A 17285-nucleotide genomic window follows, 5' to 3' on the forward strand; every position below is an offset into this window, starting at 1 on the left:
TAGACTTCCCTAGCATGATCAACCGACATATTGTGAAATTGTGAAGGTAAGTATAATCAGTGTTACCTCTTTTATCCATTTATGTTGGAGAAAATTATCAGTAGAGTAGCCTAATCATGTCATATGTACGTCAGCTTTACTTAACTCTATAGTTTCATGCAACTCTATATCATCTTGCATTTTACGACTTAAGAAAACGACGATACAGATGACGTGACCAAGTTGTCCCACCAAAGACTTTCCTTTAGTCTTAAAATTTGCAGTTTTGGATGGGTCTAGTTAGGTACTCACATGGTCGTAAAGTGGAGCCCACATACTGTGTTTTCCAAAGAAAAAAAAGAAGAAATTAATGAAAATGATTTGAAAACTTTGACTTTTAACGATAAGGGCAAAATAAATAGTATCATGATTAATTTTTTTAGTGTAAAAATATGATTTTTCGTTAAAGTGAATAATATCAAGATCTTTTCGTTAAAGTTCCAAGAAAAAAAAATCCTCCATCCTAATCTCCAGTTCAGAGCTCTCAGGTCTTGAAATAGCAACTGCGACATTCCAGCTAAAAATTCTTTATTTGCTTGCAGGGGTGGCCAATCTCAAATGTTATCTCTAAAGCTCAAGATCAAGTTATCTGAACCTTTGAAATTTGATTCAACGATTAAAAACAGAGAAGTTAGTAAAAACTTTTAAAAATTATAATAATATTTTACCGTTGGATTAAATTTCAAAAGCCTGAATCAGTTGATGTATAGGTTTTCGAGAGAGATTCGGGGAGAGGATATCTTTTCCGAAAAAGTCAGGTCGAGAAGGGATCCACAATGCCACATCACTGAAAAGATCGTGAAAAGCCCCTCACTTCAAGCCAACAAAATATCTCACTCGTTTTCCCACTCGGTTCTGCATCCCTTTTTCTTCAGCCATATAATGCCCTGAAAGCAGGCAACCAGAGGTGAAACGAAAGCGGTTTTATTTGAATTATGGCAGCAGTCTGGGCGAGCTTTTGCCTCCCAATATTGCTTGCAGCACTTGCACTTTCACCTCATCGAGCGTACGGCTCCGCTTGGGATTCACTATTTGGCCGCAAACAAGATGCTGCGGCCGCCCCTACCGTTGGTATATGCGCGTCGTCGGTGGTTGTGTACGGCTACCCATGCCAGGAGTTTAAAGTAAGACTTGAACTAATTAATTAAGCCAATATTGCAGATAATTAGTGACTTAACTTTAGTTAAATAAAATGGCTGCATTTTTGTTCAGGTGACAACTGAAGATGGCTACATACTGAGTCTGCAAAGGATTCCGGAAGGTCGTGGGAATGGCAGCGGCGGCGGGATTAAGAAGCCACCGGTCTTAATTCAGCATGGTGTCCTTGTGGTAAGTTTTCTCAATACATCCTCATTAATTACACATGATTTTGTCCGGTTTATGGGGATTTTATTTGCTTTAGTTTATGCCAAGAAAGTTTTATTTCAGCCTCAAACGTTTTATTGTTTTTATTCTGCTTATTTCACGTTAAGCCAGCCTAGTTTAATAAACTAGTCAAGTCAAAAATAATTTAATACAACAAACACATTCTTACGGTACAATCTCTGGCTAATATCTTTTGCCATCACGTATTTACGACCCAAATTTTGCTCCTGTTTACGTTTGTCTATGCTCTCTGCGTCTTTGATAAAGAATCATTATGGCTTAAAGTTCGCCTCTTCGTTCCACCTTCACAATTTCACATTATGAGAAATGGAATTGGATCCCATCCGGATCTTAAGATCCTCACTTCTTAATTATTTATCGTGTATCGCACAGTTAAAAATTATTTGATGTTTTTTATTTAAAATTAAACATGAATAGCATTCGATGAAAATTAACCATACGATATACGATGAATGATTATGATATGAAATCTTTAAGCTTCTTACAAAATGGATCCGGAAAGGATTCGTTTCCATGCGAAATGTACCAAAAGTTACTTTAGATCGCTTACGGCCAAAAGTCAAAAAGGGCAATTAAGGGAAAATGAAAGAGTGGTTAAGGTGTCATGTTATACAGGTAGACTTAGGGAAATTGGAAATTTTTTTATTGTGATGGAAATTTGGATGATACATCACGTGTTTTAATGTAAGTGATAAAAAATTTTACCTTTTAAGTTGTTAACGTTTTAACACATAAATTTCATCATTTATATAGTAATATGTAATGTACAACCTTATGTGACGATCACATTGAAATTTTTTTCGTAGACTTGACTTAAGTCAGATGGTTAGAAATTTCTGCCAGTCCTTTACTTACGTTTCCGATAGTTCTTTTTGTCAAACATTTTTGATAATTTAAAGTCGTTTAAAATATTGTTTTATCATAAGAAAAAAACATGTGCGATGTATTGGCACGGTATGTACATGTCGCTTATTAACTAGGACGTTTTGGTTGAATGAAGCCCTAAGTTATGCTAAATCTCCGGCTAAAAAAAAAGCCAACAAGGCATTCTCACAAAGGTAGATAGTAGCAGAATGCTAGATTTACGCTCCTGGAAATGGCTCTTTCGTAACCAGTCTTAATTACTATCTTTAAGTACGTTTTTAATTAAAAAATAACAATTAACAATAATATAAATATATTAATCTTTCAACAAACACTAAGATAATTAATCACTTGCTAATACGTTCTTTAAAAGAGTGGATGAGATTATTTTCAGTTTTCTGCTTACGAACTTGAAAATTCAGACCATTTAATTCAAAATTTTCTATTCTCGGTAACTTATTTCACTGGTCGCTTTAAACGCAAACTTACGCCTCTTCTCTTTCAGTTGAATGGTCTAGATAATCGGATCGCTCTGCTCTGAAAGCAGAGATGGATCTCATTCCAAAACAGTGAAAGCAGAGCAGACTAGAGTGGGTTAAAAGGAAAAGGATCCTTGCCGGATCCTTTTACTGAGGATCCTAGGGATCTTGTGATTGTGATCGTTTGTCGTACATAGTGCGATCAGTTTTCGTTAAGTATTATTTATATTTAATTTTATTGTACATCGTACGGTTAGTTTTCGTTGAAACTATGGCGATACACTCATCGTCAATGGAGTGAGTCAATGACCATAAAATCAAATTTAAACTTAAGAAGGCTCTGAATTCTGATTATCAGATTCTTGACGAGAGAAGAGGATCCTCTCTGGATTCATTTTGTGGAGATTTTAAAGATTTCCACATCTTAGTCGTTTATCATACATTATACAGTTAATTTTTACATTTTAGTCGTTTATCATACATCATGCAGTTAGTTTTCATCAGATATTATTTTTATTTAATTTTAAATAAAAAAAATTAAATTATTTTTAACTATACAATACACGATGAATGGTTAAGATATGAAAATTTTTAAAATCCCCACAAAATAAATCTAGATGGGATCCTATTCCCTTATCAAGAGGCACAAGGGACCATCATCAGAAGAGAAGCTGTACAAAAAATCATGCACCGCCTCACGCATAATTCCAATGGTGCATATTTCAAGATTCAATCATTGTTTCTCTCAATATTGACCCTCAACGTCGAGGTTAGGGTGTATCGTATGCACACGTAAAGTTAGACCGATTTTTATTGAACAGTAATTATGCGAGTTTTAGTACTATAAAAATGTTGTTCTTTTAACGGATACGAGTTGTAAAAACAGCTTATTTGTAAAACAAAGATAAAGCCGTGTACAATGGTCTTTTTCTTTTTTTTCTTCTTCCGATACTCGCAAGACGGGAAACCTTATTGATTTAGAGTCATCTGTTTGAATTAACTCAAAAACTGTTTGGTATTATACTAAGATCTTTTGAGATAAAATATCAATATTTATTGTCCTAAGTTGAGATAAAAAATCAATGGCAGATTCCGATCTGGAGAATTCAGGAGCCAGGTGACTCCATCCTAAGATCTTCTAAGATAGTTTACAATACAATATCGTCTTTATAAAATATAGATTTCTTATTGGTAGGTTTCTATATCGTGTATGTGAATGTAGGATGGAGTCACCTGGCTCCTGAATTCTCCAGACAGGAATCTGCCATTGATTCTGGCAGACAACGGTTTCGACGTGTGGATTGCTAACACAAGAGGGACCAGGTTCAGCCGGCGACATACTTCCATGGATCCCGGCGATCCGGTTCGATCTTATATGCACTTTCTTTTTGAATTCAGGATGAAATATCAAGTTTTTTCTGGATTTTAATGAATTTGTGATTTGTGACAATGGCAGAAATTTTGGAATTGGTCTTGGGATGAATTGGTGGCTTTTGACCTACCAGCAGTGTTTGATTTCGTGTATGGCAAGGCAGGACAGAAGATCAATTATGTTGGCCATTCCCAGGTGAGAATCAATATATTTGTTCTGTATATGCACTTTTGGAGGGCGAACCTTAGAACAGCAAAAATGTTGCTCTTTTATGATCGAAAGATCATGAGTTCGAGTCCTAAAAATAGCCTCTTTATTATGTAGATCATTCCTCAACCCTCACAAAATAAGAAGCCTTGTTAGCTTAAGGTCGCCCATATATATGCACCTTTGAGCCAAAAAAAAAAAAAAAACTTTTGTAAAGACTACTATAACAGTATTTCAAGTTGATCACTCATCATCCATGAGTATGTTGGACCTCATGATAATGTGTGATTGAATGATATTTTCGTCCCAATGGCATCCTAATAAGTTTGAATTGATTTTCGCAAACTCATCTTCTACCGGTGCACATTTCTGCTTATTTTTTGATATTAAATAGTTTAATACAAAATTGAATGTGCAGAAATCACTTTCTTTCCATAAATTTACTCATCTTTTTATTTTCAAGACATTCCAACATTTTTTTATAAGAAGAAAAGCTTATGTTCATTTATTTGGCAGGGAACTTTAATTGTATTGGCATCGCTATCAGAAGGGAAACTGGTGGACCAGATGAAATCAGCAGCCTTGCTAAGCCCCATTGCTTATTTGAGCCACATGAACACTGCACTTGGTGTGGCTGCTGCCAAATCCTTTGTTGGTGAGGTACTTCAGTCGTTAATAATTGAGTCAATGATTTCCCATATTAATTCGCTAATACAATGTTTATGTCTAAATACATGTCACTAATTACTTAACTCTTGATTTCCCCAACAGATCACTACGCTTTTCGGTCTTGCGGAGTTCGATCCGAAAGGGTAAGAATGAGAAATTAACCATTCATTTACGTGTTACATTATGGGCGTATGTATTATTCTATACCTTAAGTGCATGGCCGTCATTCATTTATATTAAGCTTTTTAGCCTAAAAGATTCATGAGATTATCATAATTTCTCATTTTAGTCTCTGACATTAAAAATTGATAAAAATTCACGTTCAATTGTCACGTGAATAGTTGACCAACTTTTAAGAGTAATTTTTGTTAAACCAACCCCTTCACTTAACGAGGATATTGATATGTGTTTTACGGAATGACCAAAGTGATTTATGGTGGACAAATTCAAGGATCACTTCTATCGATTTTCATTATTAGGAACAAAGCGAGAAATAAGGCTAAACTTAAGAATTATTTTAGCTAAAAGACCTTTATATTATACTCGTTAACTGATTGTATCAAGTGACGGTATTCGAGTACTATTGATTTGATATAATTTGAGGTTTGTCCTAATTGCAGGGACCCAGTGGCTCAATTTCTGCAAGTTCTGTGTGCTGATCCAGGGGTTGACTGCTATGACTTATTGCAAGCAGTTACTGGTATAATTAGTCTTTTCTCATTATCTCTATAATTATTATTGTTCCAACCTTTGCTGCTAGCAGAACTATAACACAATTATGCTAATCACCATCCTAAATTGATCTGATTTAAGGCAAAAACTGCTGTCTCAATTCTTCCACCGTCGATCTCTTCTTGGAGAATGAGCCTCAGTCAACATCCACCAAGAACATGGTGCACTTGGCTCAAAGTAAGTTGTTTTACCCATCAAAAACTACTGTCTCAATTCTCAAGCGTCACAAGTTGTGTAGATACATGATTGTATACAATCGACGATAAAACATTCTAAATAGTTAAGATTTGTGACATAAATTAAGCGAGATTTTCTAACATCATAAGTTGTGTAGATATGTAATTGTATCCAATCGACAATAAGATATTTTAAGTAGTTATGACTTGTGACGTAAATTAACTTGCAGCTGTACGAGATGGAAAGTTGGCGAAGTACAACTACGGGATACCAGACTACAACTTGATGCATTATGGCGAATTTAACCCTCCAGTTTACAACCTCTCCAACATCCCCCATGACCTTCCTCTATTCCTCAGCTACGGCGGCCAAGACGCGCTCTCTGATCCTCGCGACGTGGCGCGCTTGCTGGATAGTCTGAAACTTCATGATGTGGGGAAGCTCACTGTACAGTACATAGAGAATTATGCACATGCAGATTTCATCATGGGGTTGAATGCCAAGGACATTGTGTATAATCAAGTCACTGCGTTTTTCAATCAGCAACATTGATATTTCCACTATGATTGAGGCCCAAAGGTTAACCAATGTACGTGGGTCATGAGCTTAAGTAAAACGTATCCAGAAATTTTGAATAAATTTAGTGCATATTTAGCGGAATTTACCTTGACAACCGTTAATATTAGTAAGAAACACTTATAGAATCAAACTAAAAACAAATTCTCGCCAAACAATTGTTAATGCCAAAGGCAAAAATAATTAGGTGAGATAGCAGTTGAGTTCATGAGTTTTGTTTCTTCTGAACGGTGCCGCAAGTGAGTTTGAATATTTGTCCAATATTGCTTCTAGAGAGGCTAAAATTGTTCTCTGATAGATGCGTTTGGTGTCATAGAAACGTTCTATAGATAGATCCTGTCAATTAACTCGATTCGGCAACTATTCAGGGTCCAGCACCGACATCAGTAGCATTACCATGAGTTGACTAAGCAAACGTTGTACTAGTAAACCAGATTGCCGCTCCTTAAAAAAAAAAAGGTGAATTAATTATGGTTGGCAAGGAATCCAGGATGAGAGGTTAAAAGCGGAAAGACAGTATAGAAATCACATGTTACTTGGTCTTCTTGAAGCACTTCCAAATGTTTTCTCAAGAAACGATTGGATTTTTAATAAAAAATTTGACGCATTTCCAATAAAAACGCTTACAAACGAAAGTGGTTTTAATAGAAACCATTTCAAACGAGCCAGGTCATTACTCATGATGACCGTCACAAGCTAGGGAATAGACTTTCTTTCATTTTGTATCTGTCAGCTTTTGACATTTGCGTATAAAAATTTGAGTTCTGACGGTCATGCCTTCTAGTGAATATGATCACCAACATATCTTTGTTTCAACTCCAAGCTTCCTCTATATCGACCGACTAGTTTTGCTTTGCGGACAAACCAAACTCTCTGAACTTGTTTCAGCCCTTTTATGTCTGCAGAATTACACGAATACCTTATCTAGATTGCAGAACTACCTCCTGATTCCTGAGGCAATTTGGTAAATTGCTCTGCCCTCAATCAAATGTCCATCTTATGAAACTCATTAAACGTTACAAATAAACCACAATAGAGAGGTTAAGTGGTTAGGGACGAATTCCAGACTCATTCTACACGACACGTCTTGGGTTTGATTCATAGCATTTGTGAATCACACGATGGTGGTCAGAGAAGGCTAAAATGCCATTGTGAGTCGTTCAGAATTCCGAAGGGGTGGACGTGGCCAAACCACCAGGTGATCCTCTTTTTTAAGAGAGGAAAAAAAAAAAAATCAAACGTTACAAATAAATATTGGTTTATAACATATATTAAATAATTAATAATAAACAAATTTTTTCATTGAGTGTATATATAGTTCCTTAGGCATCGGAAAGCTCAGATGTGGAAGGAGCTAAGAGCAAATTAAGACTACAAAACATTGGAAGAGGATGGGGCGTACGAACACGGTTTTGTTGGCGTTGGTTTTTGCAGCTTTGCTCACAAAGGAAACCTTGGCATCACAACATGTTGTTGGGGACAGCCAAGGCTGGGAGCAATCCACAGACTTGAACTCATGGGCGTCCGGCCAGAAATTCAAGGTCGGTGACCAACTTGGTAAGTTACTTGTTACTTCGTCTTTAGACAAGACATCTGTTATATCGTAATAATAAATTCTCAATAAAGTATGGTCAAGTCATCGATATCATTTGTCGATTAATAATATTGTCAACCGTACGTATCGACGTGTTATCGATACAAAATCCGCTCTTTAACAACAGACAAACGTCATGCACAAAGTGTTAATATGTTTCTTATAGTACCTCTTCGTCTAACACTGCTTCTATTACAAATACTTTTGCTCATAAACACTTTTATTATAGAAGTACTTTTTTTATAAAAAAAAATCACGTTGAAATATCATGAGAAATCCAAGTGCTTTTTTAACAAGAGATATTTGGAAGTGCTAACGGATACATGTAAAGTGTTTCTCGAAAAAAACACTTATATAACCCAAAAGCACTTTCACCTAAGCATAGAAAAACTCTTTTGGTCGTTAGAAAATGCTTTTTTAATCCTTCCAACATGAAATTCTAATTACATTATGCTCAGTGTTATACTGTGATAACCAATATAATTGATCTTTCCTGGCAGTTTTTAAGTACACCTCGGGGCTGCACAGTGTGGTGGAGCTACCAAACGAGAGCGCCTACAAGAGCTGCGACGCCGGCAGTGCCCTGGACACCAAGTCTAGCGGCAATGATGTGGTGAAACTGACCAAGGCCGGCACACGATATTTTGCTTGCGGTACTTCAGGCCACTGCGACCAAGGCATGAAGATGAAGATCACTACTGTCGACGGAAACGCACCTTCTTCACCGTCATCACCATCGTCATCGTCTTCCGACGCTTCTCCTCCTGCTTCGGCTTCTGCAGCAGCTTCTTCTTCTTTCCTGCATTCTGCCCCTTCATTGTTCGTGATTGCTGCATTATCTGCCACCCTTCTGCTTTCCGTGTTTTAAAACTTTGTTTCGGAGTATCTTGGTCCTATTGGGCCTGCTTATTACTACGATGGACGTATGATTTCATCTTGCATTTTGGAGATAAATTACGGTCAGTGACGGATTTGTTTGTAATTACAGCAAATATTTTATGGTTTTATTTTTCGGTTGATTGAAATTTTAAAGAAGAGCATAATAAAGTGGCTGCGATGGGTTTTATTTTTGGAATCCATATGTACGTAGACATATTTAACCTTCAACTCTACTACAATTTACAACAAGGTTAGTCACAATTAGATATCGAACTTGTCGTTCATGCAAGTTAAATTCAAGTCAATCTCTAATAAATAAAAATAAATACCACTAAACAAAAGACTAATTGCTAGTTTTAAGTTTTCACTTTCAAGTTTTCGTCATGTTTTAGTTTTTACAAATGATACGCATTCAATTATATCTAACAAAATAAACTAAAAAAAAAAATTTATAACAGATTTCAAACGTGCCCTTAATCTATAGTTTGTGACAAAAAATACAAAAAGAAATGAAAAACCAATACCTCCCTTCACCTATATTAAAGAATGTAGCTGTTACCAATATTAGTTAAAGAAATCCTAGCAACCTTTGCATTTAAATTTTCATGATACGTGTCATTTTAATATATAAAAAATAAGACCTTTTAAGTCCTTTTAAATTATCAACGTCTAATAGGTCTTCAGGTTAATTTAAAAATGCTTGGAGTGTAAGTAAGGTTAGAGTTCAATAATTGCTTTTGTCGAACCCTAAGTCTAATATTCGGGTACTTAGGGAGTAAGGGCTCTTTATATATATATATATATATATATATATATATATATATATATATATATTTTTTTTTACCAAACGATAGATTTTATTAAATTAATCATTGATATAATTCAAATATATACAATCATGCACGAGTTTAACTATTTTTTACCATTGTAGTGAAATGTCACTTACAATTCTTTATATTTTTTTTTAGGTGTGAGATTTGGTGGATCAAAATTAATGGCTGACAAAAACTCTAACGACGTCACGGTGGAAAGATTCACTAGGGTCAAGACTATATAAATAAACGGCCAGGATCCCTGCTCACACAACGCAAAACTTCAGATGAACGCTTCAAACGAGGGGCCAATGCCATAAGACTTTTGACTACTTAGGGATGTCTACAAAAGCTTGATAATTTAAACTTGATACCTAATTTGTCGGAGAAAAGGAATTTTATCCCCAATAAAAGGGCAACCACGTGCCTATCCAAGACCAGAAAAATAAAAATAATAATTTTCGCAATATCAGAAAAATTAAATAATATTTTCATTTAATTACAGGAATTGATTCAATGGTAAATTCAGACTACGGCTATCCAATAAACAAAAATACAAGAGATCCCTTAAGCTGGTGCGGCTCTTGAATAAACAAAAAATGTGAGAGAGATCCCATGAGTTGGTGAGTCTTCTTAACTGTGGCCATAGATATGATGAAATTTCCTCATAGATTTTTCGGGTTTGAAAAAGATTCATAAATGTAGCTTGCCATCGGTTGTCTTTTTTTTTTTTAAATATAAAAAACAATATTTTCATTTATAAAAAATAATCATAAAAATGAAAATGAAAGCGCGAATCTTGTGCGCCCGGACAAATCGTGACGAAACGGCAGTCTCCTCTATCCAGCTGAAACTCTAAACATAATTTTTAACTTAAACTGCAGTGTCGTGTCGTGTCGTTCTTTACCAAAATTCACTCCGAAACCCGAAACCAGAGATCGAGAGCGAGAGAGGGAGTGGAAAACCATGCCGGAGGACGCGACGGCGATTGACTATGTGATGGAGAAAGCCTCTGGTCCCCACTTCTCGGGGCTCCGGCTCGACGGCATCCTCTCCTCTCCGTCGCCTTCCTCGTCTCCGGCCGCCGCCTCCAACCTCGCAGCCGACCCCAACGCCCCCAAGCAGCCATTCGTCATCGGTACTCTTACCCCCTCGCTCTTCGTTTTAATTTCAATTTGCATTTCGTTGATCCGCTGCGATTCAGTCTCCGCTGCAACTGCATTTCAATTTCGTTGGCGTTACGGTGATTGATTAGGTGTTTCGGGAGGTACGGCTTCCGGTAAGACGACGGTGTGCGACATGATCATCCAGCAGCTTCACGATCATCGTGTCGTACTTGTGAATCAGGTTAGGGCTTGGTGAAGCTCCTTCTCTTTGCTTACTTTCTCTGCATACACGATTTTCTGTTGTTAGTTGATTAAGCTATATAATTAGTATAATTCTTTGATTAGTTTGATTTGGACATTTTGTAGGATTCATTTTATCGAGGTTTGACACCCGAGGAATCGGAACGAGTGCATGAGTATAATTTTGATCACCCTGGTAATCAATTTACTGTTGAAATTCAAATTCACTTTCGTGTTGTTGATTTTAGCTAAGGAACTAGGTTGTGTGCTATGCTATACTGTGCATATCTGACAGTTATGTGGAGACAGATCATGTTTTGTTTGGGTTCTTTTCTATATCTATAGGAACATTACACACATAGTTTACTGATTATCTATTGGTTTTGTTTTTTCAGACGCTTTTGACACCGAACAACTCTTGGATTGCGTTCAAAAGCTAAAGAACGGGCAATCTGTCCAAGTTCCGATTTATGATTTTAAGATACATAGACGAAGTTCTGATAGTTTCCGGCAGGTACTGAAATCATTTAGGTGTTTTCCTGCCTTTTCTTCCTTACGAGTATATGGCTATTTTTGCATGTAATAGCTTACTTGATTACGCTATACTATTTATTGTTTATTATTAATATTCTTCTTCTTATGTTACTTCTATTAGGGTTTTTATTGCTACTGTTATTGCTCTTCTCAAGGACAATTTTGATTCGTAATTGTCGTTTCTCTTCCCTTTTTGGGCATTTGGTTTACTGTTTTGTCAGGTGAATGCTTCTGATGTAATAATCCTGGAAGGAATTCTGGTGTTCCATGACCAACGTGTCCGCAATCTAATGAACATTAAGATTTTTGTCGATACAGGTCTGATCTCTTTTGTGTAATTCTTGTCGTTTTCATATTATTTATTGTCCAATAACGGTTCTTTATGGTCATCACATCTTTTAGATTTCCTTAGTTTTGTTTTGCATGGCATGTTAGTTTGAGTGTTACTTGCGGACTTGATTTGGAAATTTGAGCGTTTCTTGCGGTCTTGATATGGAGTTTTCCTCTTATTGGCCAGTCTCTGTATGTGTGTGAGGAGGAGGTCTTAACCTTTTTTTGGTTATGCTGTCTCTCTCTCTCTCTCTCTCTTTCAATATTTATCGTACTTTTTACCATATGTTAATAGATGCTGATGTGAGGCTTGCTCGTAGAATAAGACGAGACACAGTTGAGAGGGGCAGAGACATTAACTCTGTTCTTGAAATGGTAAGACCCAATTTGAGCTTGGCTTATTTTTCTTTTCACAGGACTTGGGATAATTTTTTTGTAGAGCTGGGTAAGACGAGAGTGGCTTTTTTATAGTTTCTTTAGTAACTCTGCTGAGATTGTATCATTTCCATTCCTAAAATCACACTGAAGCATTATGTATTGTGCAGTATGCCAAGTTCGTCAAACCTGCTTTTGATGATTTTATTCACCCATCAAAGAAGTATGCTGATGTGATCATTCCCCGTGGGGGTGATAATCATGTTGCCATTGATTTGATTGTGCAACATATTCGCACAAAGCTTGGTCAGCATGATCTCTGCAAAATATATCCTAATGTGTACGTTATTCAGTCAACATTTCAGGTATGCAATATGTGTTCGTGTGAATTTGTTTTCATATGGACATATTGTTTGCCTTCTGTCTTTTGCGGGAATTAGGAATTTGGCATTTGGCTTTGATTGTTGATTCCACAACTCATCAGTACAAATGATTTGCCAAATTCAGTTATGTGACTCTTGTTTTTAGTTTAGTTGAGTATGGGTCTTGTTTTTATAACTCAGAAACTTTCTAAACCGCATTTTCTGAGCACGTTCTGTGTTCTTCTTAAGTATTTTAATTTTCAGCTCTGAAAAGCATTACAAATCAGATTTCTTGGTTGACTGACCCAAGTAGTTTGAGCATACAATTTGCATTATGATGGATTTGTAACCTTAAAGCTTTTCCCAACAGTCAGCACTTAGATGACTATTTGCTCACTTTCTTCTCTTTAGTCTTTAATCTAGTTCTCATTTTTCAGATTAGAGGTATGCATACACTGATTCGAGACCGAGAAATATCGAAGCATGATTTTGTGTTTTATTCAGATCGGCTAATACGTCTGGTAATTTATATTCCATGCCTAATTTAAATTTCATATATCTACAAGAGTTGTGCTTATATTTTCTTATACGCTGATGTGGCCTCCAGGTTGTGGAGCATGGCCTTGGCCATTTGCCATTCACAGAGAAGCAAGTAGTAACTCCAACAGGTGTGCTGATTACACGTCTACAATTTTATCTTTCCTTACCCATACTCGTTTCATAACTTGATTGTGACATGTTCAGTTCGGCATGGGGATAATATTGGATTTCCTTTAGGGGGTAGGGTGCATTTTGAATTTTTTATATATGCTATTTTGAGTAAATGGATAAATCTCGCACAAACATGGATTCATATTTAATTTGCATCATCGGAACTATAGCCTGAAAATGAGGAATATTTTGCATGTCTTTGAAATTTTGCTTTTATTATATACCAGCATCAGTATATACCGGGGTGGATTTCTGCAAGAAACTGTGTGGGGTTTCAATTGTTCGAAGGTGAGCTTTAAATCAGGTATTGAATTTTAGAAGTTATATTTATCTGGCAGTCCTTTGTCTATGCCGACAACCTTTCCTTGTATATTATGTCAGTGGTGAGAGCATGGAAAATGCATTACGCGCATGCTGCAAAGGAATAAAGATTGGAAAGATTCTGATTCACCGTGATGGAGACAATGGAAAGCAGGTACCTTGTTTTTAAAGGAGAAAATTTGACCAATAGCTATCTCCTTCCTCTCAAACCTTATAAAAGTTGTGTATAACCGAGCTATTCCAACTTAAACAGCTTATTTACGAGAAACTTCCAACGGATATTTCAGAACGTCATGTCCTGCTTCTAGATCCAGTCCTTGCTACAGGTAATCCCATTTATCTCTCATAAGCTTGGTTGTCCTTCTTTGGTACCTGCATATACGCAGGAAATGCAGTTGGTAGTGTTGCAAGAAAAATTTCGTGTCTAGTTTTTTATTCTCATTGTTGTACACAGCAGTGGTAGAAAGATATCATTTGTGTATGTCTAATGCCATTCCCATTGAAAGAGCATGTTGTGAGACTGTTCTGTCTGAATATTCAGTTGGTGTGGCATGTTAGCTTCTGCTAGCTTAAAACTGTAGTCGGGTTTTTGTTTATTTTTTAATTTTTGGGGCATGGGAGTCTTTGTTATGTGGTACGCTGAAGAATGTGTGTATATAATGAGGCTCAATCAGTCTATTGCTCTTGAAAGTATGGTCAAATCTCACATTGCTCCCGAAGTCATGACGCCCCACTTTTCCCCTTGTCCGATGGTTTGTGTCTCACTTTGACACAGAACAATAGTGACAGGAGCAAGGCAGTTTATTGTGACTTCTGGGGCCCAATGCGGGATTTGCCCATACTTTTAGGGGCCACTACTCTAAACATTTCAAATTACAAGCAACAGTAAATAGGCATCCATAATTTATCAAATTTATGAGCCATTCTGCTAGAGGGCATTCTTCAAATTTTTGAACGTGCTGGTGACTGAGTAGTAACGATCAACCTTAATGGCTTGTAGGTAACTCTGCCAACCAGGCGATTGAACTACTCATACAGAAAGGAGTTCCTGAAGCCCATATTATTTTCTTAAACCTTATCTCTGTGAGTTTTTTCTTGATGCTGGTTGATTACGCGTATTTGTGTACAAATAACAACACACATTGACTTAAATACCCTACTATTTTCATCTGTCTTAGGCCCCTGAAGGAATCCATTGTGTTTCCAAACGGTTTCCATCTTTGAAGATTGTGACTTCGGAGATTGATGTTGCGCTGAATGAAGAGTTCCGTGTCATACCAGGACTGGGTGAATTTGGTGATCGATACTTTGGCACCGATGATTAAGTGCATACTTATAGATTGCGATCGTATAATATTGGGCTGCGGCCTTGGAATAGATCGTTGTTTCCGAATTTGTTTCCATTTGGAAACCTGCAGGTGTGTATTGGCGTTGTGTCCAAATTCTATAAATGGTTGAATTGTTTCAACTTTCAACCCATGAGCTAACTGATGGTGGAATTTATAAAAATTACTGTGTGATGTTAGTTTCTTGGTCCTCATGCTATTTGTCAATTTTGGAAGCTTATTAAGAAATACAGGAGCTTTTTCTTGCATTTGATCGCGTCTAATAGGTTCTTTGAACGAAGGGACCTATTAATTTTTTTTTTTTTGGTTTAATTTGATCGCGTCTAATTGTTTCTTTGAACGAAGGGACCTATTAATCTTTTTTTCTTAAAATTGTTAAAAATTATCAACTAATAACTTCGTCATTGCAATCTACTCTTTCGGGAACTAAAAAGACTCACAGAGGCATTTCAGTTTTTTCAGGTCACCATCGTGTGACTCATCAATATTGGGAATCAATTCAAGATGTGTCGTATGGAAAAATGACCTATTAATTGATAATTTGGGTATTGTCTGAGATCGTTTGGATATTTCTTTGAACAAAGGGACCTATTAATCTTTTGTTCTTAAAACTGTTAAAAATTATCAACTAATGACTTCGCCATGACAATCTACTCTTTCGGAAACTAAAAAGACTCACAGAGGCATTTCAGTTTTTTCAGGTCACCATCGTGTGACTCATCAATATTGGGAATCAATTCAAGATGTGTCGTATGGAAAAATGACCTATTAATTGATAATTTGGGTATTGTCTGATATCGTTTGGATATTTCTTTGAACAAAGGGACCTATTAATCTTTTGTTCTTAAAACTGTTAAAAATTATCAACTAATGACTTCGCCACGACAATCTACTCTTTTGGAAACTAAAAAGACTCACAGAGGCATTTCAGTTTTTTCAGGTCACCATCGTGTGACTCATCAATATTGGGAATCAATTCAAGATGTGTCGTGTGGAAAAATGACCTATTAATTGATAATTTGGGTATTGTCTGATATTGTTTGGATATTTCTTTTGGGGGACTGGGAATGCAGTTGTAATAGTATCTCAAGTCAAGTACACACTAACATACTTTTTAATTTTGTTCATATGACAGTGCTTGATTGATTTCAGATATCATCACATTGGCAATCCCGTTGTAGGGATTGCCCTTATTGAGAGAAATTACCTTATTACCAGTTACAAGAATCTCTCATTAATATCGTCTTGATTGAAATTGCCAATTCCAACTTATAAGTCATTGTCATTGACCCCGCAAAACTTAAATTCCACAGTGGGAAATCAAAACTTCCAACGCTTCAGAACCATTGACTTGGAAGTCTCTGCACAATTCTACTATTCGTATAAGAAGGGAGAAAGGATAGCTAGACAAGTACGATTGTGACCCCATTTGAACCCTGAAGTGTTACTTGCAAACTGACCCTTATGCGAGCATGTAATGACCATTTATATGTTTTTTGTAGAAAGCATTTCACGTGCTTTTTCTAGAATTTTCATTTGCATATTTACTAAGAATTGGTTCTAAAAATATTTTCACTAAAAACACTTTCCATCATTTTAAAATCACTTCCCAACGAGCCCTTATATGATACCTATGTACTATTGTCGTTGCATCCGGTGTCAATAAAACAAGCAACGTGAACAAAACTTGCCCATGTTTTTATGTATTTGCCACGAAACGAAACAATAACAGCATACCCATGTAATGCAAATACTTCTAGACACACTAAGGGTCGGGACCACTGAGTTGGAAGTCTAGCGACTGTGAAGGGCCAACCACAGACAATCGGTCGGCCGCCCATTTTCCATGAACACTCATTCTCCTTAAAAAAAAATGACATTGTTATAGTTTTTCACACTTTAAATATTGCAGACATCTTGAGACCTGCAAAGCATATCTCATTGCATGCTCACATAAGAAGTATGCTTAGACTGAAGACTGAATTTTTATTACTTTGAAACTGAATTTTTATTACGTAAGTTATCACACGTAAAAGATAACATCATCAACAATTTTTACTACCTTTGTTTTTTTTTTTTTTTCTGTCTTCATTCTCTTGTTTATGTCACTTAATATTTATTACTTTATTGAATGCAAACGCAAATGTTGGGAAAAAAAACTTAGAGTACACAAC

At 36.3% G+C, this 17285-nt stretch overlaps 3 protein-coding genes across 3 annotated transcripts; all 3 read left to right on the forward strand.

The window, feature by feature from the left end:
• Window positions 1-941: 941 nt before the first annotated feature.
• On the forward strand, window positions 942-6581 carry LOC137708721 (triacylglycerol lipase 2-like). Its single transcript, XM_068447854.1, has 9 exons — window positions 942-1163; window positions 1252-1368; window positions 3991-4131; window positions 4225-4335; window positions 4864-5007; window positions 5119-5159; window positions 5637-5716; window positions 5830-5925; window positions 6155-6581. The coding sequence occupies exons 1-9, from the start codon at window positions 975-977 to the stop codon at window positions 6475-6477; spliced, it is 1242 nt and encodes a 413-aa protein (XP_068303955.1). The 5' UTR covers window positions 942-974; the 3' UTR covers window positions 6478-6581.
• Window positions 6582-7892: 1311 nt separating this feature from the next.
• On the forward strand, window positions 7893-8963 carry LOC137749480 (mavicyanin-like). The gene is made up of 2 exons (XM_068489576.1): window positions 7893-8058; window positions 8596-8963. Exons 1-2 carry the CDS (start codon window positions 7893-7895, stop codon window positions 8961-8963), a joined length of 534 nt encoding a protein of 177 aa, XP_068345677.1.
• Window positions 8964-10607: 1644 nt separating this feature from the next.
• LOC137707868 (uridine/cytidine kinase UKL1, chloroplastic) lies at window positions 10608-15305 on the forward strand. The gene is made up of 14 exons (XM_068446799.1): window positions 10608-10924; window positions 11042-11133; window positions 11259-11328; window positions 11528-11646; window positions 11888-11984; window positions 12292-12371; window positions 12542-12736; window positions 13171-13254; window positions 13341-13401; window positions 13672-13732; window positions 13826-13919; window positions 14019-14091; window positions 14766-14848; window positions 14944-15305. Exons 1-14 carry the CDS (start codon window positions 10753-10755, stop codon window positions 15088-15090), a joined length of 1428 nt encoding a protein of 475 aa, XP_068302900.1. The 5' UTR covers window positions 10608-10752; the 3' UTR covers window positions 15091-15305.
• The last annotated feature ends 1980 nt before the right edge of the window (window positions 15306-17285 follow it).

This window comes from Pyrus communis, chromosome 11 (genome assembly GCF_963583255.1).
Source record: "Pyrus communis chromosome 11, drPyrComm1.1, whole genome shotgun sequence".
Lineage (NCBI taxonomy): Eukaryota > Viridiplantae > Streptophyta > Magnoliopsida > Rosales > Rosaceae > Pyrus > Pyrus communis.

What these genes read in the sequence shown, in the direction of transcription:
- LOC137708721 (XM_068447854.1), top strand. Translation starts at nt 975, where the DNA reads ATGGCAGCAGTCTGGGCGAGCTTTTGCCTCCCAATATTGCTTGCAGCA. An exon ending in ACCCATGCCAGGAGTTTAAA is followed by an intron (nt 1,164 to 1,251) that starts GTAAGACTTGAA and finishes ATTTTTGTTCAG; the next exon opens with GTGACAACTGAAGATGGCTA. An exon ending in CATGGTGCACTTGGCTCAAA is followed by an intron (nt 5,926 to 6,154) that starts GTAAGTTGTTTT and finishes ATTAACTTGCAG; the next exon opens with CTGTACGAGATGGAAAGTTG.
- LOC137749480 (XM_068489576.1), top strand. Translation starts at nt 7,893, where the DNA reads ATGGGGCGTACGAACACGGTTTTGTTGGCGTTGGTTTTTGCAGCTTTG. An exon ending in CAAGGTCGGTGACCAACTTG is followed by an intron (nt 8,059 to 8,595) that starts GTAAGTTACTTG and finishes CTTTCCTGGCAG; the next exon opens with TTTTTAAGTACACCTCGGGG.
- LOC137707868 (XM_068446799.1), top strand. Translation starts at nt 10,753, where the DNA reads ATGCCGGAGGACGCGACGGCGATTGACTATGTGATGGAGAAAGCCTCT. An exon ending in CAGATCGGCTAATACGTCTG is followed by an intron (nt 13,255 to 13,340) that starts GTAATTTATATT and finishes TGTGGCCTCCAG; the next exon opens with GTTGTGGAGCATGGCCTTGG. An exon ending in GGGGTTTCAATTGTTCGAAG is followed by an intron (nt 13,733 to 13,825) that starts GTGAGCTTTAAA and finishes ATATTATGTCAG; the next exon opens with TGGTGAGAGCATGGAAAATG.